The sequence below is a fragment of the Myxine glutinosa genome, chromosome 11 (genome assembly GCF_964187855.1).
Source record: "Myxine glutinosa chromosome 11, kmMyxGlut1.1, whole genome shotgun sequence".
NCBI lineage: Eukaryota > Metazoa > Chordata > Myxini > Myxiniformes > Myxinidae > Myxine > Myxine glutinosa.
Window position 1 is genome coordinate 74,666,927 of NC_136271.1, and position 22,733 is coordinate 74,689,659.

Below are 22,733 nucleotides of genomic sequence, written 5' to 3' on the forward strand. Positions count from 1 at the left end.
GAAAGTAGATACGGCACAATTATAATGCTTTTATGTCTATAAAATACACACTATAAAACCACGCAAGACAAGTCCAGTGAGGGTATGCTATCTTTGATTGCTCGTTATACTTTTATATGTGAAAGTTTCTCCCTTCCAGAGAGACGTTTTTTCATATGTGAGCCATCAAGTGGCACAAATGAGCACTGGCAAGTTTAATCTGAGTTGTGCTCCATGCAAAGTTAACAAAATCAAGAGTTTTTCTTTTTCAATACCCCTGCTCCCCCACCCTCCCCCCCCCCCCCCCATTAACACTTCAAAGCATTCCATTCAAAGAAGCGTACACATTCTGAAGTTATCCGAGCAGTGAGCAGAGCTAACTTTTATATACGCACTTCCTAACGGGCCGCAGATGACGTGATTGTTTAACCGTGTGTCCTCATAAACGAGCTGTTGCAAGCCTGTTACCAAATACTGCTTTGGGTTTCTTATAATATTGTACTATCTCAATTTTGATGCTACCCTGCTTTTCCTATTCAGTATTGTGATCAGCTTTTGTTTAAAATTTCAGCTTTGTACCTTATGTCAACTGCTTTGCACTGATGCAATTTTAGCCAGCTTTATTCTCGTCTTCCCAAAATTTCAGCATCGCTTCAGCCTCGAAAGAGCACCAAGGTGGCACTTGCACTGCCTCATTTTGTTTTTCTCGGTGGCACATGGGGCTGGATTTGGGATGATTTTACTGGACCAACGAACTTTTCCATCTGGTGCATTGAGGTGGGAACATGACCAAGAGAAACACTTTGCTGGTCTGCTTGACATTGACGTTTCCTATGGAAGGCGGGATTAAGATGGATGAAGGTGGTGTTTAAGCGGTTCCAGCACAGAAATAGTTTGTTGGACGAAAGGGTCATTAGTGCTTTTTTTATGGAGTGCAATTTTAAAGTAAAAGGGAATATTAATTACTGCGATTATATTGGTGGGTGAAAATTGTTGATCTGCCAGCAACATGAGCATGTCCGTGTCCGTGCGAGTTTTCACTTCCACCGTCTCCTCAAATATCTGACCAAACGTTTTTGTTTTATTTTCACCACTTATTTAACCCGTAAAACATGTCCTTACCAAAATACTACTTTGTGAACTTGTGTCTACCTGTGTAGTGGTTGCTGCCCCTCCTGCTTCCACATCGGTTACCACCACACATCACTGTGCCAGTCACCCTTTAGTCCAAGGCTTTTGTGCCATCCACCCTGGCTTTGTGTCCGTTACCATGTCACCGAGACGCTTTCCTTCCGTCTGCTTAACTGTGGTGGGGCTTTGGACATTTGACATGATTGCAAGTCTGTCTGCACAACCTGGGCAGAGTTTTTTTTAAAGCTCTAATCCTGCTGTTATACAAAAAGATCTTTGTTTTGGAGATGGGAAATCGAACAAAGGAGAGGGGTTCAATGGTTGTGAGTGGAACAGGATGGGGGCATATTTACCTATTAAAAGAGAGAACCATGATTGGCAACAAGGACAGAAATATTCATTACTTCTTGTCTGTTGGCATTGTCTCATCATGTTTTCAGGCTCCTTTGGCAAGGATGCCAACTTTTGGACAACTGAAATGTTAATGGGAAAATTGGCCTTTCCAACGATATTTGGAATGACAAACGTTTGGAAAGTCGGTGCTCAATTTTTCTTCCCTTTTTTGGGAGCCTTTTTATTCCTTCACGTTCTTAAAATTGCCCTTCAGGCGCTTTCTTCAAATAGCAAGCACTGCTGCCTACAGACGATCTGTCATGGCCTGTGCTTTTAACCTGTACCACGTACACATTTGTTTTGTGTGCCTTGGCCCATAATCGGAACGATACCGCGATATCAAAACATGTACTGTGGTGCACAGTTCATGCTTCTGAAAGCATCTTATTTAGTGCAGAAAAATGCCACAATCTTGAAACAACTTCCATAACAACTGCTCGACTTGATCCATGAAAAATGCTTTCTGTAATGCAATGTATAACTTTACTGAAGTATAACTTTGCTGCACATTCCACTCTCCTTACTTTTATGGTAAAAAATAATGTGCCATGGAATTGAGTGCAAATGAAATATTCCTACAGCAACCTCATGATAATAACAATAACAACAACAACAAATGTTTTACGACTATTTCCCCCTTTTTTCCTTGACATTTTCAATCCATGTGTTTTCAGGCCGTCCCTCGGCTTTCTTCCTTCCACCACGAGCTTTATTGCTTTCTTTTCAACCCCATCTTCTGACCTTCGTTGCACATGACTTTAGCAACCAAGTCTTCTCTTCTTAGGTTCTTCTTCACTAGTATCGATTTTTAATCTCTCCCTGATTTTTGAGCCAGGTGTTGGCTTAGCGGTTAGGGTGCCGGCTTGGGATCCTAGGATCATGGGTTTGAATCCCGCTCGATCGCTGAATTAACGCCAGTGGGGTTGACTCAGCCTGTCATCCTTCCGAGGTCGGCAAATTGAGTACCAGTTCACTGGTAATTTCCTGTGTGTCGCAAGAGGTGACTAACAGGGTTGGCGGCAGGAAGGGCATCCGGCCATAAAACATTGCTTCAAAGAGGGGACCACGGTGCCCGAAAAAGGCCAACCCCTGCCCTGCAGGGGAAAATGGCCTCTAAAGGTGGTTCTTCTTCTTCGTCGTCACCTTTACTGAGATTATTTTCTTTTCTATCCTCATGATTTTTATTTTCCTCTGCTTGTTAACAGGCTGAAATTCAGCGGATATTCCTGCCTGCGGGTACATCCAGTGGGTGGTCGATGATGACACTAATAAGATTGTGACATGTTATGAGACCTTGGTCTATCATTTCTCACCTGAGTGAAATTGATTCTTATGAACAGAGGTGAATTGTCATAATGCATGCTGGCAATACTTGGAATAATGACCTGGAAAAGAGCAGAGAAAAAGGAGTACATACAGCGTATATGAACAAACGCTGAGTATTTAAGGAATGATACCATCAGATGCATTCACATAGGAGGAGCAAGAGTGGTCAGGAATTTCCCTACCTTTGCTGGAGGGAAGGTCACATGCTGGAGGGAGTTGTTAGCGAGATGGGGTAGGATGGAAATTGGAAGAGAGAGATTAATGGCTTTGACCTTTTCCAGAAAGTCAGTTAAGGTTTAGAATTGACTTAACGGAGAGCAACAACAGGCAGACAAAATGTATCCAAATGAGAGAACTTGACATGTGGTAGAATGCAGATACAACAAACAGCTTGTTCACTTCGGACTGGAAAATTCTGCAGCAGAGGTGTTACCGATCCGTACCTCTAATTTACTGCAGTGTACATTTTTAGCTGGTTGACGTTTTCTTTCACCAGAAACCGAATTGCATAACACTGTCCTACAGCATACGACACACTGTTCACCACCATATTGCTAATTCCCAGAATGATTTGCACAGATATGACTTCACTTCACATGGTCACCAAATAATGCCATTCCCACTACACAATTTTTACCCGATCTCTCCTGATTATCAAAGCCAAAAAGTGCAGGATAACCTTGAATTCACACAACATAATGTTACTTTACAAGAATGATGATAGCATTAGAGGCAATCGATTTACTTTCTCACAAATAAAAATGCCATTAGGTGATGTCAATGTATAATACTTATACTTTTATATAATTTACTGGACTCGGTGACATAATGCTCAGAGCGTCCATACACTCTATGTCTGGGAAGTGGGTGGTTCAAACCCGATCCCGGGCGATTCATGCTAAAGACTTTTAAAATGGTACGTGCTGCTTCTTTGCTTGACACTCAGCATTTCAAAAAATGATAGAGCACAGACAAACAAGTATAGGTTAGCATCCATTGTGTAGGCTTGATGGGCCTAATTGTCTACTCCTGCATTGGAAGTTTCTTGTAAGGGAACTCGTATAAAGTGTTCTTCTGACTTTCCTGTCCTCCATCCCCTTTCTGTGATACATTTAGGAGGAGACAGCACAATTAGGAGAGGACTGTCCCCTTGGAGGGACAGACACACTCGAACAGCGGACCAGCCTATTGGGGGCTAACACGAGGCAGGCCAGCTTGTGGCTACAGTGTGTCCTACCACGTCTGAGCATCCGGCTCTTTGCACCAGCACAAGGCAGTAAGTAGAACGTCAGCTGGTAGGAGGAATTGATCTTGCTTGGTTTGCGTTTCTTGTCTCTTGCAACCTATTCCTCTGGCATCCTTTTGATTGCCTTGTACATCCTTGTATCAATTGGTGACTTCTATTCATAAAACCGATTCATTGCTTCGGTATGTTTTGAATATTTTTTTGCTTTTTGTTAGTAATCTGCAGGACTGGAAATAATTATGGAAACACGCACAGAATATGCACAAATAATCAGTAATTGTAACTGATAGATGTACTGTATATACAGACTTGGCATTTAATATGGAATATTTTTTTGTGGGGGTGAACTTTTTTTTTTCTTTTTCTTTTTTTTTTGTATACTGAATCGAGGCTCGTGAAAGAGCTGACATCCACTTCACAAACAAATCAACCAGACAAACAAAATACACAAAAAGAGGGAGCGGAAGACAAGAGAATGGGAAGCACACAAACACTTGAGAGCACACAACATTTAAGAGCAGGGAGATGTGTGGGAGAGAGAGGGCTTGGGGGGAAGAGGCGTGGGAAGGGGGGGTAGGAGAAGTATAAAACACAAGGACACCAAGGACTTCCAGGACAGAAGTTGGTATTTCAAAAAGTGGAATTGGGGTGAAATTATCGGGGATAGAAAAGATCAAGGTTTTGGATGGGGGAAGATAAGAGATGGTGGTGAACAGCTGTTTTAAAGACCTGGAGGGTGGAGTGGGATTGAAGAGAGTGAGGGAGTTTGTTCCAGAGGCGAGAGAAAAGAGGAATGAAAGAGTGAAGGTGAGCAGAGAGTCCTGATTTTGGCAGTTTAACCATAAGAGGGTTGCAGGCAGATCTTGTGCGACCTGAAGGAATATTTGCAGGACAGAGCCCAGAGAGAGCTGGGGGGGGGCAAGGCCAGAAAGGAGTCGGTAGAAGACGGAAAGACCACCAACCTGTCTGCGGTGAGTGAGTGAGAGGCTTACTCTCACTTCCAAGATGACAATGCACGGCCTCATCGTGCTCGCATGATCCAACACTTTGTTGCTGACCGTGGTGTGGAGCATATGGAGTGGCCTGCCATGTCCCCGGATATGAATCCGATAGAGAACTTGTGGGCAGAATTAACGCGTCAAATCGACAACTTGGATCAGCAGCCTGCCTCTGTGCGTGAATTGCAGCAGGCTATTGTAACTGCATGGCAAGCGATTCCTGTCCAAACCTTGGCAAATCTCGTGAACAGCATGCCTCAACGTGTACTTACTTTTCAAGATGACTTAGAACCAAAAGTTCATTGGAATTATGTTGAAATTATACTAGATTTTTGTTAATGTGACCTTTAAAAGAAACAAAAACCACATTTGACATTTTGAAGCAAATAAATTGATCCTTGAAAGTGATGTAAACTGATATCGAACTCAATTCACGGACAGTACTGTGTTAAACTTCTGTGCGTTTTCCAGAAGTATCTCTTTATTTTGCACATTAGCCAAAAAATTTTTAAACAAAAACAAATGTTAAATTACGACTGGGATTACGGACAGTCAAATTACAGTTCAGTACTTCGTGTAACCACCACGAGCATTCAGGAGAGCACGTACACGTTGAGGCATGCTGTTCACGAGATTTGCCAAGGTTTGGACAGGAATCGCTTGCCATGCAGTTACAATAGCCTGCTGCAATTCACGCACAGAGGCAGGATGCTGGTCCAAGTTGTCGATTTGACGCGTTAATTCTGCCCACAAGTTCTCTATCGGATTCATATCCGGGGACATGGCAGGCCACTCTATATGCTCCACACCACGGTCAGCAAGAAAGTGTTGGATCATGCGAGCACGATGAGGCCGTGCATTGTCATCTTGGAAGACAAATTTCCTCGAAAGGCTGCCCGAACAAATGGAAGCAATGTTTCTTCCAGAATGGCCCTGTGCTTGAACTGGTTCAGGTTTCAATTTAGAACAACCAGGTCAGTTTTTCCCCCTGCATGAAAAGCAGCCCAAACGGTCACCCCACCACCTCCAGCTTGGACTCTTGGCACTATACAATCTTCGTTGTAGGCTTCATGCACTTGTCTGTGCACTCAGACACGACCATATTGACGATAGACCAGAAATCTAGACTTGTCACTGAAGATCACGTGATTCCAGTGTCCTAGCTGCCATTGACGGTGCTCTCTGGCCCACTGCAATCGGCGCTGGTGTGTTGGCTGGTCAGACGTGGCTTTCTCAGGGGACGCCTGGCACGATAGCCTGCCTGAACCAGTCGTTGGTTGACTAGCCTTCTGGATACAGGCATATTTGTCAGTTGCTGCCACTCAGCCCTAAGCCGATTAGCTGACTTGGTACGGCCATTGCGGACTAACCGGTGCAGCTGGCGATCATCCCTCCTTGTGGTTCTGCGGGGACGTCCTGACCTCGGTATTGGAGTAGGGACACCCCTCTGAGCATTTCGTTTCAGGATCTTTGACACCTGACCTTGAGTGATGCCATACTGCCGAGCAATAGCACGCTGTTTCATGCCGGAATTTCGTAAAGCCACCACTAAATGACAAACAGCATTGTAGAGTTGACGGACCATCTCCAGGGGAAGCGGCAATAATTTTGTAGATGCGCAGCAGTTGTTTTCCACTAATACAGAACGCAACAACCCTTATATACCCGATTGTGAAGCCAATCGTCAAATGTACCTGTCCGTACATTTTGTCACGCCACCTGTGATATAATCCTGTTATTGACTTCTTGCTGCGACAGACAATCAGTGGCATGGTTCTTTTAACAAAGAAATCACCGAAGCGTAAAAGAAACTCACCAGATTGATATACCGAGTTCAGAAAGTAAACCCAAGTCAAGAAAAAAAAATTATTCCATATTAAATGCCAAGTCTGTAAAATACATGCACAATGCATTATTGCAGAAATTACAGAAAAACAAACTGAATACATTGTTCAGTGCATCAGCATTTGATATGGGAATCCTTAACTCTGTATGGAGCATTTCACCTTGCTTTAATGCTCCAATACAGTTTGTAATTGTGGAATGTTGTTCCAAGTGTCCTGTATAACTTTCCACAATTCATCTAAGGACCAAGTCATTCCACCCTGGGCATACTGCTTCTGCTCTTCCGACAATCGATCGACGTGCAGAATCTCAGACCAAGAGATCAAGGCCTTCTCTCTGGATATAACTCGGGCATTTGCCACAGTTTGGTACCCCGCCTTTCTCTCTAAACTCTCAGCATATGATGTCCAAAGCCACATCCTCTCTTCGCTTGTTGACTTCCTTCACGCTCACAGTGAGCACATGGCTCTCAAGGGGATCTTCTCATCTCATCTCCCTGTCAAGCCTGGAGGTGACCCATGGTATGGGTCCAGTCTTGGGTCCAGTCCTGTTCCTCATCTTCTGCATTGATCTTTCTCATTCTTTGAAAAACCCTCCTTGTCTTTTCGCTCATGACTCTACCCACTAGTGTCGCATCACTCATCCTTCAGATAGGCATGCAGCAGCAACCCTTCCCTCTCTTCAGACGTTTATAAAACCAGGAGCTGGTCAAACACTTGGACTTGGAATGAAGGTAAACATTTTCTTTAACCCTGACAAATTTCACACTCTCACTCTGTCTCTCTGAAAGGATAATCTGGTGAACCCAGCTTCCATCTACTTCCTTTTAAAAACCTATTAAAGACATTAAGTCCCTCAATTTTTTGGACCTCGCCATCAGCCGTGATATCCTTTTGGCAAACCACATATCCAGGTTGATCTCCAAAGCCAGCTGCTGACTGGGCATTCTCAATCGTGCCAAGCCTTTCCGAACTTGGCAAATCTGAACTTTTAATGACTTAATGAGGTCTTCATCTGCAGCTCTTAGGAGTAGAGCTCTATTTTGGGGGTTGGCACCCATGCCCCATGCCTTTGACATATTGATGCTGTAGAGACCAACACTCTCAAATCCATGGCATCTCTCGTGTTGAAGCTGAATCAGCAGCCTCTTCACTCTCTGCAGAGTTGGATAAAATTACAAGCTCGTCAAACAAGTGGAACATGTCTTTCAATCCTGACAAATCTCGCACTTTCACCTTGTCTCTCAGAAAAGACTGTCTGGAAAACCCTCCCATCTACTTTCTCAACAATCCTCTTGAAGAAGTTCTGTCACTCAAGCTTTTGGGTCTCGCTGTCTGCCATTATCTTTCCTGGGAAAGCCACATTTCCAAGCTGGCCTCCAAAACCAGTCGCCAACTGGGCATCCTCCGTCATGTGAAGTCCTTCTTTGGTATGACTGAGTTGCTCACCACATACAAAGCTTTCATCCGCAGCTTGATGGAATACTGACTGCTCTCCCCTTTTGGCTGGTGCTCCCAACTCACTTAGCTCGGCTTCACGCTGTAGAAACCAAGGCTTTTAGGCTTATTGGTATCTCCCTCGATGAAGCTGATTCTGAGGGCCTTTCACTCTCTCACCACAGGCAGGTTGGCGGTCTTTCTATCTTCTACTGACTCCTCTCCGGCCTTGCTCCACCTGCCTTGTCTGTGCTCTCTTTCCCAAATATTCCTGCAGGATATGCAAGGTCTGCCAGTAACACTCTTCTGGTGCAACTGCCAAAATCAAGACTCTCTGTTCACCTTCACTCTTTCATTACTCTTTTTTCCTCGTCTCTGGAACAAACTCACACACTCTTCAATCCCACTCCTCCCTCCAGGTTTTCAAAACAGCTGTTCACCACCATCTCATATCTTCCCCGATCCAAAAGCTTAATCTTTTCTCCCCCTATTAATCCACCCCAAACCCCCCTCCTTCAAATTCCCTCTTTTCTTTCCTGAAATCCCCTGTAGTGTCCATCGTGTTTATCCCATGTACCCCGCCCCACCCCTCTCTCTTCCTTAGATCTCCTGATGTCCCTGTTCCCTACTGTTGTTGTGCTTCCCTCTCTCCCCCTCTTGTCTACCGCTCCCTTTATTATATGTTCTGTGTTAGCTCTTACCCGAGCCTGGACTAAGTATACAAAAAAAATCTCCTGGCATGTTACTGCTGCATCACAGACAGGTCTGTGGCCTCTCTGTCTCTTATCTCCTCCTTTTCAGTCTTGCACCATCTGCCTTTTCCATGGTTTGTCCTCCCACGTTTTTCCAGGGTGCATGCAGTCTACCAGTAACCCACTCCTGTTGAAACTCCCTAAATTCAGGCTCACTGCTCACCTCCACTCATTTGTTCTTTTTTCTCCTGCCTGTGGAATCAATTTCCTCAGTCTGTTCAATGTAATACAGTATTTCCCTCCAGGACTTCAGGATAGCTGTTCACCATCATCTCTGATCATCCCCAATCCAAAATCATTATCTTTTCTACCCTTGTTAACCCCAAATAAATCCCTCCTTCTTCCAGTTTTCTCTCCTTGGAATTTTCTTCAGTATCCAACTTGTCCACCCTGTGCATCCTCTTTGTCCAACTTGTCCACCTCATGCATGCGTGTTTTGCATCCTGCTTTTGTTTGCTACATCCTGATCCTTTTGGTGTATTAGCTCTTCCACAAGCCTCGACTATGTATACATTTTTTAAATTGCCCATTCTTCATCCAATCCCACCTCTGGTGTGCCTTTCTATCTTGTTATTTGTGTGTTTCCCTGCTTTCCAGTGCTGTTCAGTTCTCTGCTGTTCTCTGCTCTGCTGCTCTCTGCTGTTCTCTGCTCTGCTGCTCTCTGCTGTTCTTGTATGTGCTGTTCTCTGCTGTTCTCTGCTGTTCGCTGCTGTTCTCTGTTGTTCGCTGCTGTTCTCTGCTTTTCTCTAATGTTCGTTGCTCTTCTCTGTTGCTCTCTGTTGCTGTCTGCTGTTCTCTGCTGCTCTCTGCTGTTCTCTGCTGTTCGCTGCCGTTTGCTGCTGCTCTCTGTCGTTCTCTGCTGTTTGCTGCTGTTTGCTGCCGTTTGTTGCCATTCATTACCGCGCTGCTGTTCGCTGCCGTTCGCTGCCGTTCGCTGCCGTTCGCTGCTGCTCTCTGCTGTTCTCTGCTGTTCTCTGCTGCTCTCTGCTGTTCTCTGCCGCTTTCTGCTGTTCGCTGCCGTTCGCTGCCCGCTCTCTGCTGCTCTCTGCTGCTCTCTGCTGCTCTCTGCAGCTCTCTGCAGCTCTCTGCCGTTCGCTGCCGTTCGCTGCTGCTCTCTGCTGTTCTCTGCTGTTTCCTGCCGTTTGCTGCCGTTCGTTGCTGTTATTTTCAGTGTACTAGCTCTTCCACGAGCCTCAACTTTGTATACAAAGAAGGTGTATGGTTTCCATTTGACTTTCTCAAAATCCATACAATCGTAATTATGTTCATACTTGTGCAGGCCATGTGGCATCTTTCTGAGTGTTTCATCAAACTCTTTATTTTCTTGATAGTTTTTCACCACAATGGCTGTCTTTCTGGGGGGCATTGTCATGCTCAAATATGAATCCATGCCCAAAGGATATGTTCCTGAGGGAATGACGTGTGAGGGATAAAACCTGTCTGAACTTATCAGCAGTCAAAGTGCAGTTGATTTTAAATCTTCAACACACGTAGCCCCATGTTCGTAGCCCCATGCGTAGCCCCATGCTTCACTGTAGCTGTTGTACACTTACCTTTATACCGCTCCCCAGAATGCCTTCGAACAAACTACCATTCATTATTGCCAAAACAGTTCAAACTTGGACTCTTCTGTAAAGAGCGTCTTTGGTCATCCCACTGTTTAATTTCTCCTACATTTCAGCCTTTTCATTTGGGTCCTGTCCTCGTGTTATACATCCACCAAGTCCAGTTTGTGCCAATTTGTATCTTACTGTTCTTGAAGAATCGTTGTCAAACTCGTACTTTCAGCTAGTTCATACACATACAGAACATACCCTGAAGTTATACGTAACGTCACTTTTTGAGAGTTTGGGACTTATTTGTCGACTATTGTCAACCGTACAGTTTTGTGTACCCTTTCAAGTCCTGCATTCAGCTCTTACTGAAACCTGATGTTAGGTTGCAAACTGCCCCAGGGGGTAGCCTTCACTAGCTAAGACTTTGATTTCTATATGCTTGCAATGTAATTTTTCCTTCCCAGGAGCAAATGTATTCACCAACGACAATGATATCACCGCATTTACTTTTGTGGTCCTTCTGAAGGTGTGGCGCTCACTAATTGCTTGCATTACAACCAATCACAGTGTTCACTACAACGCATGACTGTACTACAGAGCATTTCATTTTTACATGTAAGACACAATTCTATGAAATGCTATTTGCATTTCATACACAGTTTTTCCTTTGTTTCCGTAATTATTTCAATACTGTACATATAATTAATGCACGACTAGCCTTTTAGCTCTTCGTCACAAAAGAGGGAATAACCAGGGCTTCACATTTGTTGGTGTCTCACACCGATGAACCAAACCAAGGATTTTTGTCTTTCATTTGTCCGCTTTCTCACTAGATGTGTGCGTGCTAGCTGAGCTCGAGGAGCTCAGTACCTCGATTGACATACAAGATATTTACACCAAGATCAAGTGCAAGATCAGCAGCTTCAATGTGGACCACTTTCGGAAAAGGTTCCCTTTTGTGTTGTTTGTGCGTATTGTTCCGTGAGTCTATACCATGCTTGGATAATGTTTTTGATGTACTTTTTATATATAATCCTGTACCGTTTATTGAGCTTTTTCAGAATCCTCACTCATACTGTATTGACAACATAGGTGTATATTTTATGGATGTTTTTAATCGATTTGTTGATCACTTTTGTTATCTATTTTGAAATATAAATGTGTAAGAGAAAAAAAACAAAAACAAAAAAACAGAGAAATGTGAAAAAGTTACAGAAAGCTTTCTCATTCTCACTATGCTGGGCAGATATTACTAAGTGCTGAACGTGCACACATTGAAGTCTATGCCATGCTGTACATCAAAGTGGATGTGGTCCCATTGCTATGCCTCTTGTTACGTGTTTTTTATGAGATGGCGTAAAACTTTGTGTGTTTAATGGATGAACAGCGGGCCATCGTTGCATGATCCTGTAGAGAGGAGTTGTCAAACACCTTCGGGTATGAATCGCATCAGCTGGAAATAACTTGTATTAGTGTGGTCCAAAAAAAACCAAAGGAACAAATTTCCTTTTTCCACAAGGTTATTTTTTATTACTTTATACGTAAATGAAAAGCACACAATTTTTTTTCACAAAAAGCAATATTTAGGGGTCGCCCCATGTTGCACTCATAAATCAGAGGTCCCATGTAGCATAAAACAATCATTCACTTGAAAATCTATAACAGAGCTGCCTTTGATGGAGTGGGAAGCTTTTTCTGTGATTTGCCACCAGTCGAAGAAGGAACTGTTTCTGTTCTTTGGCTTTCGTCAGTGTCTCGTTGTATTTTTGGATTAGGTTGATGACCCGTTCCGCCGTGTCATTTACTACTTTCATCCGAGAGGACCGATCCCGAAGTTCGTTGAAAAAAATATCATCAGTCCACTGTTTTAGTCGACTGGTGGCAAATGACAGAAAAAAGCTCCCCACTCCATCAAAGGCAGCTCTGTCATAGTTTTTCAAGCGAATGATTATTTTATGCTACGTGGGACCTCTGATTTATGAGTGCAAGATGGGGCGACCCCTAAATATTGTTTTTTGTGAAAAAAAATTTGTGTCGCTTTTCATTTACGTATAAAGGAATAAAAACAACCTTGTGGAAAAAGGAAATTTGTTCCTTTGTTGTTTTTTTGGGGGCCACTCTGTTGTGTATGCATCAGATTTGTCAGTCAGAGCTTGACTCCAGCTTTCACTAAAGTGTGACATTCAGTTGCTTATGTGATCTGGACAACGTGCTTATCAAACCAACAAATTTGAGATTTTCATGAAAGCTATTTTGACTGTACTTAAGAGTGGAGGGAATTGCCTTTGGAGTATGTTAAGAACACTGATCATAGGACACAATGAATGTGTTCACCTTACTCTACCTTACATCTCTATCCTCATTTATTCAGACGATTGAGCGATCGAGTCAGCCCATCTGTTAATCTTCCCACTATACGAGAGAGGAAGGCTTATCGCTGCTGTAGGGCTTGTTTCTACAATTAATGTCCCAAATTTTTAATGGTACCACAGAGTTTCTTCCACCACAAGGTATACTAAGCTACAATTTAGAAATTATTTTTGCACTCCTAATTTCTGAGCTGTATCTCAGAGCTGGCTGGGATTTTTTGAATGCAATTTTGCATCAATAATGTGAATAGAAAGTATCAATAATGTAAAAAGTATGCAGGGATGACAATTTTTTCACCTTGACCTAATTTTAAGGTATTAACCTAATTATTGACATTTTAACATTTTCTCCACCATAACTCGACTAACGTTTGTCCGATCGGAACTAAATTGCCCTCTCTAGATAGCATAGAGCAAGGCGGATTTACACTTAATTTACACCATACCACTCCAAGTTATAGGTCATGCTCAAATAGCAATTTGAAAAAAAAAAAAACGCCCTTTTTGTCATCACTCAATTTTGTCAATGACAATTGATTGAATATTGATTGAATGTGTCAATCTTAGAGACTGCTTGGCCTTCCAAGATGTTCTTGCATCATCATGGTGCACCTGCACTGAAGTTGTGTACCTGATATTTGATTTGTGTCCTTGACCTACTTTTTTCTGCTCGAGTCATAATGAACTAAAAACATATTTTTGATCATAATTTGAATAATATTCCTCCGCTTTTCATGATGTTCAGTTCTGTGGATAGATTTTAGATGGGGACACATTTTCTTTATTTACACTCTACCCCTAAATGTTGAAGGTCAAGGTCATATGATGGTCCGAAAATAATATGGCTATCATTGGATCGTGGACGCCGCGGTTGGCTTTACCCTTGGTGATCGCTTTGTGATTGATCACAGATATCTAGTTAAACTTACTAGAGAAATACCCGTGCTACGCACGGGTGGGAGGCCAGAAGCAAACAGGCAATGCAGATACGGTGAATGCTAAAGCATGAAACCAATAAATTCCACATTCCTGTAGCACCTTCAGTCGCACGTCAGACATGGACAGCAAGTTCGTGAAGGACTTCCATAAAAAACGTACCTGTTCGCAAACAAACGGGTACGTTCATGGAGAGAAACATCGATCGTGGGTCCGTGGCGAATCTGCATATGGTGATACACTATGATCGTGATGATCGTGATCGTGAATCGTGATCGATAATCGTGTTCACTAATCGTGTTCACAATCGCTATGTCGTATGTACTCCCGATACGTGTACCAAATTCCCGAAACGTTTAACTGTACCAAATCAACAGTTAAAAGGATTTTGAGCCGATAGGTGTTACGGCCTTGGCAAGATCGATGGAGGCAGCGATCTGTTAGATCTGATCCTCCTTCATGCCGAAGTGCAGATCCTCCTTCATGCCACATCCGATCGATGCAGCTGTGCAGCGATCGGTACAGTCGTTTGTGTGACACACGGTGCAGCGATCGGTGCAGCCGTTTGTGCGGCACACAGTGCAGCGATCGGTGCAAACGTGGGCTCCCACACTGCCACATCCTGCTGATACTTGCTCCCGCATGACATTATTTTAAATCGTTTAAATCGTTTTAATCGTTATAAATCGTTTAAAAGAAAAAAAGCCTTCAATTTCCGATATTTAGCCTTTTCATTTGGGCCTCCCAATTGAAGCCCCGCCCAAAGGGCGGGTACCGTTGCTCGACGTAAGAAGACGTCACAATGAACGTCATGCAAACGCGAATGTTTTGCGGGAATCCAAACCTGAGACTTCTGGAGGCGAAAGCTGAAATTGGGAAAACTAAATAGCCTATTTTACTCCTGGGGATCCCAGGATTTATCCACCCAAAATATCTTTGTGATCGGTTCCGCAGTTTTTACGGTACCTTCAAACGGACAGACGGACATTTGGTGAATTATAGTAAGATTATTGCTGTGGTCGAGTTATCATGTCAAACAGGAAAACAAACGACCTTTGTAAATTTCACATTACTGTACTTATTTCTACGTGAATACATTATACATAACCAGGGCATGAAGCATTAACACCTGAAGGAGTCGCAGCCAGTTTGCTCACATGATTATGGACATCTCTCTCCAGAGACTAAATACGATTTTTTTTTCTACACTGCTCTCCGGTCAACTCTTGAAGGAGATTGTGTATCTACTATATAAGAGAGCCGTTTGTCTGTCTGTGTGTGTGTCGCCATTTTTCTCAGATATGGCTAAACGGATCTTTGTCAAACTTTCAGGGGTTTGTCAGTAAGTTTCAGGGAGTGTTTTAGACCAAATATATATATATATATATATATATATTTTGAAATATTTGAAAAAAAAAAAAAGTCGATTGCGGGTTGGTAATTCTATAATTCGCACAATGCAATACATGCAGGCTGCTCTCACGGGTTTATTTTTAACTCCAATTTGCATTATGTTTCCACTTTTAGTGAGAAGTAGGGGTCTGTGCAGCCACTCATGAACTTTATTTGGTGAAAATCAGAGAATTTTTAGCTGAGTTATCTCAGATCGCGGGTTGGTAATTATATAATTCACACATCTATACTAATAAGAGAGCCGTGTGTGTGTGTGTGTGTGTGTGTGTGTGTGTGTGTGTGTGTGTGTGTGTGTGTGTGTGCGTGCGTATATATGTTTGAATATATATATATATATACTGTATATATATATATATATATATATATATATATATATATATATATATATATATATATATATATATATATATATATATATATATATATATATATATATATATATATATATATATACCTTGCCTCCTCAACCTTGGCCTCGTGCTCGTCTCTTCGCTCCTGCCTGGCATGGCTCTGCGGTACTCCGCCGCAAGGTTTCTTCTGCTTAATACCCGCTCCACCCCATCATGCATCTCTGCAATCAAATCCAATGGACTCCTGCGACGACACAGGTACATTCACCGTGGCTCCGGTCGTAAGTTTGTTCATTTACAATCAGGTCACTCCATCCCCGTCCTCTGGTCGGCTCAGCGCACTCCCACTCATTGTCCCAGCGCACCTGGTCACAGCAACGCACACAATCGCACCTCCTGTCTGCGAAATCACCTGAGTTCATCCCCGCCGTACAAAACAACATCAACCTCACCCTGTTCAATACCCGGTCCCTCAACAACAAATCCCTCATCCTCAACGACTACATCCTGGAAAATAAACTGGACTTTCTCTGTCTCACTGAAACCTGGCAACAACCTCTGGACTACTTCGCACTCAACCTCACCACACCCAATGGATATTCCTACATCAATAAACCACGCTTGGAGGGCCGAGGTGGTGGAATTGCCGTTATTCACCGACAAGACATCAGGACCAGCCTCATCTCCATCGCATCTGCTCCATCATTTGAACACCTGGCTTTTAAACTCTCTGGTCACACACAGTCAGTCATGGCTGTTGTCTACCGCCCTCCCAAACCACACCCATCATTCCTGTCTGACTTCTACTTTCTGACCCAGCTATGTTCCCTCTCCCCCTCAATCCTCCTCCTTGGTGATTTGAATATCCACATGGACTCCACTGACTCCACGATAACCACTGACTTCACTGATTTACTCACCTGCATTAACCTCACTCAACATGTCAACTTTCCTACCCATAACCGTGGTCACATTTTGGACCTTGTCTGCTCTACTGGATTAATCTTGCACCATCTCTCTGGCTCCGACCTCACCCTCACTGACCACTTAGCCATCACTATGACCATCAACATCCCCGCCCCAACACCAAGGCATTATCGCACGATCAACTTCCGTAAGCTAAACGCTCTTTCACCTACCTCATTCTCATCCACCCTCTCTGAAAAAATGTCCACTTCTCCCTTCGTTGACCTCCACAACCCTTCTGATCTCACTGACTACTACAACCACACTCTCTCCTCCTGCCTTGACCAACTTGTGCCTATAAAAACCAAAACAGTTTCTTTCACCCATTCTGCTCCCTGGTTTACCCCTGAACTCCGCCTGATGAAAACTTGTGCTCGCCAACTTGAAAGACTCCGCAATAAAACAGGTCTCACAATTCACTCCCAAGCCTACAAGGACCACCTACAACACTACAAAGATGCCCTCTCCCGCGCCCGCTCCGCCTACTACTCTCAAATTATCCACTCTGGCTCCGGAAACCCAAAAGCACTCTTCTCTACAATAAACAAACTCCTCAGCCCCCTGAACACCACCACCCAGTCATTCACAGTAGACAACTGCATCTCCTTCCTTTCATTCTTCCAACGCAAAGTTGAAAACAGCTACAATAGCTTGACCACTGCCGCACCCGCTCCCCCTCAAACCACCTGCCCCCCCTTATCCTGCCATCCCCTGTCTCAATTCTCCCCAATCTCCCCTACTGACCTCTCTGAACTCCTCATAGGAATGAAAACTGCCACCTGCACTCTTGACCCCATCCCCTCCACTTGACCTCCCTTCCTGCTCCCTCTCCACTTATCATTGCAACAATAAACTCCTCCCTGTCTACAGGCATCGTCCCACCATCCCTCAAAATTGCTGCTGTTACCCCCATTCTGAAAAAACCTGGCGTAAACCCTGACACCCTAAACAACTTCAGACCCATCTCCAACCTACCCTTTCTGTCGAAAGTTTTGGAACGTGCTGTAGCCGCTCAACTCAAACATCACCTCTCTGCCAATAACCTGTATGCAACATTCCAATCCGGATTCCGCTCCAACCACAGTACTGAAACTGCTCTCCTCAAAATCACCAACGACCTTCTCCTCTCCTCTGACGCTGGCAACCTCAACATTCTCATCCTCCTCGACCTCAGTGCCGCCTTTGACACCATCGATCACACCATCCTCCTCACCCGACTTGAAACCACCTTTAACGTTACTGGCACTGCCCTCTCTTGGATTAAATCGTACCTCTCTGACAGACGCCAGTTCATCTCCATCAATAACTGCAAATCCCCCACTGCTCCCCTCCCCCAAGGTGTCCCCCAAGGTTCAGTTCTTGGCCCCCTCCTCTTCATCCTTTACCTGTTCCCCCTCGGTCACTTAATCCGCTGTCATGGTCTCCAATTCCACTGCTTCGCCGATGACATCCAGCTTTTCATCTCCACCAAGTCCATCTCCACCGCCACCCACTCTATCCTGACAAACTGCATCACTGAAATAAAATCCTGCTTCAAATTAACTTCCTCAAACTTAACTATGATAAATCTGAAATAATCATCAATAGCCCAAAAACGCTCATAAAATCCACTAATAACTTTGCCCTCAACATCGACGGTATCCCAGTATCCACCTCCCCTCACATCCAGAATCCTGGCATCATCTTTGACCAAACCCTCTCCTTCGACAAATACACTAAACAGATCACAAAGACAGCCTTCTTTCACCTGAAAAACATTGCCCGTCTCCGTCCATCCCTCTCCTCCATGGCTGCAGAAACCCTCATCCACGCCTTCATCACCTCCCGTCTGGACTACTGCAATAGCCTCCTCTATGGTTCACCCTCAACAATCACCAATAAACTCCAATACATTCAGAACTCCGCTGCCCGTATACTCACCCATTTCCAGACCCGTGACCACATCACCCCCGTCCTTTACAAGCTTCCCTGGCTCCCCATCCCCCAGAGAATCCAGTACAAAATCCTCCTCTTGACCTCCAAAGCCCTCCATAACCTGGCCCCATCCTACCTGGCTGACCTCCTCTCCAGACACACTCCAAACCGCAACCTACGCTCTGCTGGTACCAACCTCCTGACCCCCCCCCACCCCCCCCCCCATCCGGACCAAATTCAGATCCTGGGGGGACAGGGCCTTCTCCATCGCTGCTCCCACCCTCTGGAACTCACTACCTCACACCATCAGAGACTCCTCCTCACTCACCACATTCAAAACATCACTCAAGACCCACCTGTTCAACACTGCATTCAACATTTAACCCACAGCATTTAACCCCTGACTATCTCTTCTCCTTCTCCCTCCTTTTTGCTTTGAATATTTCCCTATTGATTCTTGTTTTTTGCAATTGTTTTTATGTTTTGCTATGCATTATGTTTTGCGCTCTGTCAAAGCGTCTTTGGGCTCCCTGAAAAGTGCTATATAAAATAAATGCATTATTATTATTATTATATATTTGTCGCCATTTTTCTCAGAGATGGCTGATTGGATCTTCTTCAAATTCCCCCCTCCCCTTTCCCCCACCCCCACCCCGGCAAAGCCGGGTACTGTACTTCAGCTAGTAAATTATATTACAAGGACGTCTCTAAACCTTTTACATGTATCATGAGGATCGTAGATTAATGGACAAATCGACTTTGGCATTATTTGGCAAATAAATAATAATTGGCATTATTTGGGATTTCAACCATGATGAGGAAATGGATCAGATTGGAACGCACTATCAAGACAATCTTGCACACTATTATATGCCAATTAGTACAATCGCTGAGTTACATTCATTAAAGAGCGAGCGTTCTTTTCCTCTTCCCAGATCATATGAGTGCGTAATGTGTTGTCGGTCAAATAAGCAGCAATATCAAAGGATTTGGTCGTGGGGAAAAAGGTTTTCTTTTTATTTTGTTCCCTTTAATATACTCAACCCTATTCTTGTGTGTTCTGCAGAGGGTGGAAGTTATGTTATTTTTATATCCTCAGGGCTCTGGTCTTGGCATCAGTGTGGCTTCTTCAGTCTGTCCACAATAACTCACCATAGCATGCTTGGCGAGCTCCAAGCACACAGACAGAAAAACATACTCTGAGACGGTGCATAATGTCCTGGCGACCATTTGTAAAATTAATTTGACTTGATACTTCCTGGATTATTTAATTTTACAACAGAAAGTCACAAACACCCTCTACCCCCGTCCTTTGAGCTAAGTTTATTTTGTATACTTTTAACATCAATTTTACTTGGCTAGAGTTTACTACAATCAAATTGATGTAACATTTTTTATTCTTTGTGATAATTGCATTAGTACATGCTTATTACACATAGTGTTTCAAACCTGGATATGTGTCTGCATGTGGTCGTGTGGTGGTGTGGTCATGCGTGTGTGTGCGTGGCCTGTTAGTTGATCCGCTTGCATGTCAGGCCTGTCAAATCCAAACATTGTGAACACAAGATCCGACTGACATGAAGATATCTCTGTGTTTAAATGATCTTTAGCAGGTTTCACTAGTTGTAAACGAAACTTTTCTGTTCATATACAAGTTGTGCATTCACAGGCAAGATTGTTGCGTGGATGTTTTGCTTACAAACCGCTGAACACTCCAGCAGCTCTAAGATGTTGTGTTACAGGCCAGGTGGCTCCTGGGATGGAGGGAAGTTCGCAGGTCTTCTGCTGCAGTGTAAACACAAACACTGGGTGAGACGAAGTGCGCAGTGAACTGCAAACCCCCGTTTGCTTCGGGCTGATTTGGGGCCTTTCCGTCAGCTGTGCTTTCACAGCAGACGTGGTGATTGTCTTCGTTCGAGGGTTTTCTCTGCCTTTTGGGCTTCGAGTGATGTTGGTCGTTGACTGCATTTCTATTTCCTCCACCAACAACACAACAATCGGTGCCTATCACGTGTCTGATAGCAATTGGAGATCATTTGTACATTTATTATTCAACAAAACCTTGCCTCTTTTTGGATCTTTAAGTGTGGTTTTACGGTGCGATGTTATTTGGGACTATCATTGTGAAATTCCTGCTTCTGGTGCATTGTTTTCGCAAACTGCCCTTCTTCAGCCTGCTGACGTTCCATCCAGTCTTGCTCAATTTTTTAAAATATATTAATCTGCAGTTAATTTCGTCATTTCTGAATTGTTCGCATTGTTACAGATCACTTTGAAATCGAATGCTGTATTTATCCGGTGGCTGCTTAATTGATGTGTGACCAATTGCTTTGCCGTATGCCGTGATTGCAATTTCCAATCTCAAAAAGTCGACAAACACATTTCCAGCTGAACTTGTACCATTGTAAAATAATTTGCTTTTTATTTAATCTGTTGGCCCAGTTGTGCATTAGGTGCAATCACTGTGCATTATGCATTTGCGGCCCATGAATTCGATTTTAATCTTCCTGGAGGGGACGCACGGCTGTATCAAGGGCCTCTGTACGCATTGGTTTGTCAGTGCAGCTGGAAAGCCTTTGTCGAAGCTGCAATAAGGCTTTCCTTTTGGCTTTTCTTTCTTCTTTCTTTCTGCTCCCTCTCTAATTCCAGTCTCCCTGGAGGGATTCTTGCTGCTGGGCCTCTGGGTGGGGTCATTTTTTCCTGCAGCGACAGGCTGACCCAGCGGACCTTTCGAGTGCGGCCTTTAGGCCGGCGAGATTCCGCAAGGCCTGTGTCTGCCTTTCCCTCTGTAAGCCACCAATCGAGAATTCTTTCTGTGCACTACAGCAATTCCCTCACCGCGCACTCCTTTTGGCATACGAGTGATAAAATGTTCTTGTAATTTAGTTCAACTGTAATGAAAGTTAGACGCCACTGGAGTGTGTAATATTTCATCCATTTTTCCCCCAATATATGTGACTTTATTATGATACAACTTGGATTGGTATTTTTGGCTGGGATTTTGACAAAGTAAATGGCATTCATTCCAGATTCATTTCAACATTCTGGCCATTTTCATGCAATGTGGTATTACTGGATTCATAGTCTGGGGGTCCATTAAATGATGCTAAAATATAGCTTGTGTTTCCAAAAACAAAGTTTTATTTTCCCTCCTTTGACAATAACTTTAAAAATCCCAGTTAATCCATCCATAATCATGTTTGTTCTTGATTTGACATCACTGACCCAATTATATAGTTATATATGTGATCACATTTATAATTGTCCGGTGCTTTTGGAGTGGTGAGCTATTGGAATTTATCATACTCGCACCATGTAATGAAAACCACGTCACCAAAGCAGCCTGAAAAATCCCAGAAATTTTGTTTAAATACCATTCTGTCCAAAACGGTTATTCACAGTGACTTGACACACAGGTTGGCAAATCGAATTGCCACCCTCTTTCTCAATGATATGTTCTAACTGTGCCATTCTCTTGTTTGACACACACACACACACACACACACACACATACACATACACATACACATATACACACACACACACAGGTTGCAACCAGCATTGCGGAGGTCGCCCAGCAACATGGCTTCTTGGCATTCACGTACACACGTGCGCTCACAAGGAACGTGCGACAACGCCTGTCCTCACGCTCTGGGTCCCACTGCCATGGTTCATCACTGCAAGGAGATGTGGCTGCAAATGCTCCCGATGCTGCCGTCCCTAAATATCTTCATGAGGTTCTGCTCAGATTGCAGCCCTTCGACATGGTCCTGCACTTCCCGACGCTTGTCGCCGCAGCCTCCATTTTTTATGATTGTAGATCAGGGAAAGTTGTTGGTGCTCGGGGATCTGAAGGACAACCAGTGCGAGGCTCTTCATCCATCTCTTCTCGCTCCCTTCCTTTGCTCTACGTCAACACTGGCAGCATCCGTGTGTTCATTTCACAGCCAAAGGAGGAGTGTGCTGGTAGTCCAGGTGATCTTGTGGATGGTTTGATCAAGTTTATTAATTAGTTTTATTTTTGTAAGGGTATAAACTTCAAAGTTTGACAACTAGAATCATGATTAACTGGGCATGCCCTGTCAGACACCTGTTTTATTGTCTTACCCATTCTGATTACGTT

The 22,733-nt window shown here is 43.8% G+C and overlaps 1 protein-coding gene across 1 annotated transcript in view; it reads left to right on the forward strand.

The window, feature by feature from the left end:
• The window catches only part of VPS13B (vacuolar protein sorting 13 homolog B), a gene marked incomplete in the record, with an annotated part of 603,006 nt that overhangs the window by 390,003 nt on the left and 190,270 nt on the right, over window positions 1–22,733 (forward strand). Inside the window, 4 exon segments of the mRNA XM_078786778.1 lie at window positions 3,946–4,105; window positions 11,496–11,610; window positions 21,260–21,398; window positions 22,159–22,585. Of these exon segments, the coding sequence (XP_078642904.1) occupies window positions 3,946–4,105; window positions 11,496–11,610; window positions 21,260–21,398; window positions 22,159–22,585 (841 nt within the window).